Below are 6,590 nucleotides of genomic sequence, written 5' to 3'. Positions count from 1 at the left end.
CCCGGCAATCGATATTGCTATGCGCACATCTCGCCACGCGCTCGAATTGGGCGGTAGGCCAGCCTAAGACAACGATTTTTAATAATTAATTACTCGTTAACTATTACGAAAATTGCAAAATGGTACAGGACTTTTCCGTTCATCTCGATCCGTTCTACCTTCTCAAAAATTTTGTCGGATATGGAAAGACTCACCCTGTATACTAGCCGGACACGTTCCAGAGAGGTCGAATCTCGTAACTTTGTTTTAAAAATCGCAATCAATGATTAATTATCGCGAGACCAGCGCTCGTTTGTCGTCATAGACGTATTAATCGTAGGCTGCGTGAGGCAGTGGAGCCTCAAGTGAAGGCATCCTCCTGAGGAAAAAGGATAGTATTAGTTCATTTGGGTGTCTACCTTTTTCTTGTTAAAAACGCCTACTAGCGTGAGTCACGAGAGTCAGAAAAAGATAGACCACCCAAATAAATTTGTACTATCCTTTTCTCTCAGGAGGATGCTTCCACTGTAAGCAGTCTATGGCTGATAGCCAGATAGCCAGTGCGAGTTGCTTTCATATTATTTGACGCCAGTATATGGCCAACAATGATTAAGCTTTCAATCGACCATAACTGGTAACGTGTTTTTAACACAGAAAATTTATTACCTCAGCCAGGGTTTGAACCTGGACTTCCCTACTCTCTAGGCGGGCGTCTCACCAATTCGATTACTGAGGTAGGGAAGTTCAGGTTCAAACCCTGGCTAAGGTAATAATTTTCGCAATAAATTTTCTGTGTTAAAAACACCAGTTATGGTCGACTGAAAGCTTAATTATTGCTTTCATATTGTTAAAATGTTAGCATCTCGCTATGCATCTATTGTGTCGTCTATTGTGCTGTTTGCTAGCATTTGATATCGGAAACATTATGCTATCTATGTTTCGGCACCCGAATGCCGTCCGAAAACTCCTCTTCCCCTCAATTTTCTATTCTACGAACAAGTTGCGATCGTAGCCACCTTCATAATCGCGTTTCTCCAACGTCTCGGACGCCCAGCTGAATTCAATTCTTAAGGACACTTCACGCGGACACTCGAGCGATAAACGCCACCGTTTCGTCGGTTGCCTGACGCGAAGAACGGCAGTTAATCACGGGTTTCAGCGCGGTTACGCGCTTGGACGCGGGGATTATTACTGCGGCTCTTCGTACAATTCTCCACACGGGGCGATGAATGAAACAGCACGCGATACGTAACGGTCACTCTCGTTGCGTGACGCGTTTACGGCCGAATGCCATAAATGCCGATTCTAGCTGGGAATGGCCGCTTTTAAAAGCTCGATAGGGAACATTCGAATTTTACGATCGCCGCGAATGCGACGACAATCTATGTGGAATTATCTTACGCACACACACATACGCGGAACAATTCACGTTGAATACATTTAGTAAAATGTACGTGCGATCGTACAGCGAAACTAGTAAGGTCTGTTGGTTAAATCCGCGGGTAAAACCCGTTGGTCCTGCGGGAACCTCCTGCGGGAGGATGGCGAAGGATAGTGAAAGTCCTGGCCGCACGGCCAAAGTTCTCGCTTTCTCTAATCCTCTAGAATGCCGAGGACTCACTTTGTTATGTAAGGGTACTGCACTTCCATGCAGTTAGCAAGTGCAATTTGTAATCGTGCATTTCCTAGTCGTTATAACGTGTCATAGAATAGAGGTCCTATCTGATAAGATATAATTTTTATCCGTCTCTGCACTCTTGCAGTCGACAGTGCAGTAAAAGACAGCATTTTGCTTGAGCGATACACTGTAAAAAGGATGTAAAATTGCGTACCTAATAAGTGTAGCAATTACACTATTAATAATGGAAATATATATAATTTTATTTGCTTTTACGAAAAACATTTTTTTTACTCTTTGTCGTGTAAATACTTGTTTATGCGTGATGAAAAATTGCAAAAAATTGTAAAATTTACACAATTAAAGGCAAGCAGTTATTATATAAGGTAATAATTTTGCCTACAAGGTGTACATTTACTGACGTATGTGAATATACACCTTTAATAGATGGTCCCAATATTAATTATCCACCACAATAATTGTAACTTTACATGTAATTTTTTTACAGTGTAATCGAAGACTATCAATAATCGGCAATCTTAGGTAATAATTAAATTTATGATATACCGATAGAAACTTTACGGTAGTAAATGCTCGGTGTAGAGATCTTGATACACTTATCTTTAATCACGCTTCTTATGTAACATTTTCTTATTTCGTATTCATGCGTTTATACCCCGATAAAAAAATATTCAAGTTGCGTCGCCAATTTGTTTACAGTATTTATCGTATTATCTGATAAACTTGTAATTTCCAAATCAATTGAAGTGATTTAATTAAGAAATTCGATTCAATTCTTTGCACAGAAAGCAAAGCTAGCATCTCTATAAGATACTCTCTTGATGAATAACACAAAAATTCGTCTACCTGCTGGGATGTGAAAATTCACAGGCAGTGATTTTAGTTGCGCAAGCTTATATCAGTCACTTGAGAGGAACAATTCCCGTTCTTGATTTCGCGTTGGCTTTCCCCTAAATTAAGATCGCTATCGTCGCGCGTACTCGTATTTCGGTCTTAATGTGGGCACTTACAACGATCCGCGAAGTAAATTATAGGTGTAGTCGTAAACGCTGGTTCTTCCACGGGCATCCAGGATCAACGCGCACTCCTCTCCGTTTGCATAAGGGTCCAGAGACTGATACTGCAGCCCGTTACAGTGCGCCGTTACCAACAGCAGCAGTAATCCGATTATCGCGGATCGCGTCCGCATTATCGCGAATCTGCAACAATCCAGCACACACGATTATCTGTCTCGAAGGGACGCATTCGAACAAAAGGCTGCCTGACGTAGTCTCAAATCACAAATTTGCATTTGAATTGGTACAAATGCGATTGATTGGGGATTCACTCGTGCACGGGAAAATCATATTAAAGCGACCAAAAAATGGCCTTTAATTAATCCAAAATGCTTTTCTCCCCCTCCCGTGTAACGCTTTGTTATAAAAATGATCACAATGATAATGAATATGAGCACATTCTCGAGCAACTAACGCAAAATTGGCAAACGAAGTCGTATATCATTGAATACGAAACGTTAATTGAAGCAATCAATCATGCATTTAGCTCCGACAGTTTCCGCATATCTCCTACAGAGTAAACGTTCATGCTATTTATGCGGAATTTAATGTACAGTGTGTATATGTGCATAGTCACATATTATTCATATGTCTTTTTTAAAAGATACAATACTGGATAATGAAAGGTTAAACTTCTTATTGTTAGACAAATCAGATATATAGATAGAAACGAATATTAGTAAAAATTTTTGACGAGATATTATCTTTGGCATTCTTATCAATATAATCACATTTTTTAAATTTTATATTGCAATAATAATAGTCTGAATGTTAATTAATATGAAACCAGTAATTAGGGCATTCGTTTCGATATCCGTTGAGGGGATTATTGGATACCAGATTAACGTAACTATTTGGGCCGACCGGATTGCCTTGTAAGCCTGGATGGAATTGTAATGTTCGATAAAGGGAATATGCTTGTCAAATATTTAATACAACGTGATATGTTTCAACGTGTCGGCAGCTGGGTAATACGATTCGGTAAAAAATTACAAATGACGATAACTACGATGGAAAATCGCAACTTTTTTTTCGGTAGAAACGTTCTGTGAACACTTTTTTCGCTTGGTAACTTGATAATATCTGTTGCACCACACGCGCGTTCTTGTTTAAGCATGATGCATTCAATGTATTCTCGAGCGAAGCGGAGAAACCGAGATACAAAAGTCGAAGTTCTTCCGTAATCGCTGCCCATTCTTTTAACATAAGAGACGCGTTGAGAGCCGCCATCCATGAAAAGCCAGTTTTACATTTTGTATTCTCACGCTTTGCGACACATTTACATATGTAAACGTGCAATTGACACACATACAAAATTGTGCGGCAACGAAATACATTTCGTGCATGCCGTATTCACGCTAGCGGACGCGACGACGTTGCATCTGACTCTTTTGACTTTTATAAGGAAGGAGATTTTCTTCCTCGCAGAATCTTCGCTGTTTGATCAATTTTCTGCAATACACGTTTAAATTCGAACTTCAAATGTATATTGCTCAGACCGGTTGATTACATTTGCCCTCCCCTAGGATACATTATTTACGGAAATTGTATCTTAATGTAACAAAGGAATGACGTTTTTGAAAGGATCAAATAAGATTGCATAGTTGTAGGGTTTCCACCACCTTGAACTCTTTACTAAAGCATCCACTCCGAGATTAATTATTGCCGTACATCCGTGCTCCATTCACTAAAGCTGGTCGTGAAATTACATTAATTTGCGGTACAAATTGGCACGTTGGAAATGGCTGACAGGTATTTGCGCTCGCCTTGTGGCTCGCCGGCGATGAAAGTGCTTCTCGTTCCACATAATGATTAGATAAGATTACTCGTTCGATTTAAAGCTATTCAGATTCCTTTCTGTTTTTTGGTCATCTCAAGCATCTCGCATGTGACTCACGGATAGCAATCCAACCCGATAAACCGGTTCTCTCGTATTCGGTAATTTTAGACGATAACGAGTATTCAATCGCCTTTAATGGGAATTACTTGCACTGCGGCGACTTCCAATTGACTTATAATTTGTCAACATATGTTCTTTTAATGTAACTTACTGTTACAATAGAAGTCGTTTTGCGTTTGCTATAATGATTTACATATATAATCGAAGATACGTGTGTGCTTATCTGTTGGTCTGCTCTGTCAAAATGGTTTAAAAGAAATATACATTAGTATTCCAGCTTCTGTTTCAATTGAATACTATCTAAAAGCCAATCAGTGGATTATCACTGATTTACAGTTATAAAGTATTACCACTGCAATTTTCAGTAGTATACTTATAACTGCAAATCAGTGACTATTCACTGTTTTCAGTGATAATTCACTGACCGACTCTTATAGAGTGCAGAGTTAATATTTAGTTCTGAAGTTCTCCATTTATTTACGATGTGTACGTGTGTGTGAATATTTCCTATCCGGAGTTGTCTTTAAGAAAAAAAAAGAGAAAAAATATATGCATGCATGCTACATTAATTTTTTGCACGAAGGTACTCATGGGCGTATCCAGACTTTTGTCTAGGGGGGGGGGGGGCAGAACAGGATTCACTCGTAGGTGAATTATGCAGCATAAATTAAACTACGTACTTATAAAAAAAATTTTTTATTTATATAAAAATTAATTTTCTGGAGTCCTCGGCAAATCTATTAATTATATTATTCGTAATCTCAATGGGGATCCCATTGAGTCTAGGGGGGCAGCTGCCCCCCCCCCGCCCCCCTCTGGATACGCCCATGAAGGTACTCTCTAAAAGTCAATCAGTGCATTGTCGCTGAAAACAGTTATAAGTTACTTATAGCACCGAATAATTCAGTGCTATATTTATAACTGTGAATCAGTGAATGTTCACTGTTTTCGGTGATAATCCACTGATTGACTTTTAGAGAGTACATTTAACGCGAATTAACGATCTACTCCTTTCACGGAATTAAATAAATATCTTGTAAATGGAATAGAGAAATTGCTTTTCGTAATTATTGAATGGATCATGGCTCATTAACTAAGTAACATGCCAATTTATTGTCTTCTTGCGGAAACGACAATCTTACCCGGATGAATTACGTGAATTTAGATTGATATTCCGCGTACGTAATCGCGTGAAATTCAATCGGAGAGCGTGCGAAACAGTGGTCAGGAAGCGTACGAAAAGTGAGAATTCGTCAAAAAGTCAGCCGCAAAATACCGCAAGAGAATTGTTCCCGTTGTTGCGTAATACTTTTTACGCGCTGATAGAATAATATAGTAAAGATGTTATATCTACATCATTTATATCATTTATATCATTTACATCATTTATATAAATTAAAAAAATGGCCTATATTCAACGTGTACGTTTTATTACATGCAGCGCATGTTGCAATTATACTGCGAGCGACTTTCAGTCTACAAGAAAAGACATACTGATTGGTTTCTTTTATGGCGAACGGATTGTAATTAAACTTAACCTACATATATCTTACATGGACCTAACAAAATTGTATATGTCACAATTGATTTTAATACACTTTAAATCACTTTATAAATATCATAATTACCTTTCTTCTATATATAGCAATACTGATCGACCAACCGTTTGAATAAAACTGTGATTATCTCTCAGTACGTATTTTTATACACGGAGGGAGTTTTCTCTTGGGATTTGCCCTAAAAATTACGTAATCGTGGGACAGCGTGGCATTTTCAAGAACTTTATGAGAGTTTTTTGAAATTTTACCATTCATTTTGCTAGTAAAATGTATACTAAGTATAATTGAAGACATTGCTGCAAGAAAGAGGCAAGTCCACATTTTATGTTTCTGAGATAAACGAAAAAAACTTTCCCCCGTTTTCAAATTTTGTTTCAGAAAGTTTATTTATTTTACATTATATTCTTCTTAGCTATCAATTAGCGCATACTTATTCAAATAATAATAAACTTTCAAAA

General features: G+C 38.1%; 1 protein-coding gene across 1 annotated transcript in view; it reads right to left on the bottom strand.

The window, feature by feature from the left end:
- LOC105562113 overlaps positions 1 to 6,590 on the bottom strand; it is a 34,975-nt gene that overhangs the window by 24,405 nt on the left and 3,980 nt on the right. The window contains exon 2 of the mRNA XM_012012662.1: positions 2,629 to 2,817. Coding sequence (XP_011868052.1) covers positions 2,629 to 2,817 — 189 coding nt within the window. The remainder of the gene's footprint in view (positions 1 to 2,628; positions 2,818 to 6,590) is intronic.

This window comes from Vollenhovia emeryi, unplaced genomic scaffold (assembly GCF_000949405.1).
Source record: "Vollenhovia emeryi isolate VEMERY1.0 unplaced genomic scaffold, V.emery_V1.0 DF939195.1, whole genome shotgun sequence".
NCBI lineage: Eukaryota > Metazoa > Arthropoda > Insecta > Hymenoptera > Formicidae > Vollenhovia > Vollenhovia emeryi.
The sequence above is the reverse complement of the archived record's forward strand: the minus strand, read 5'-3'. Positions and strand labels throughout refer to the sequence as shown.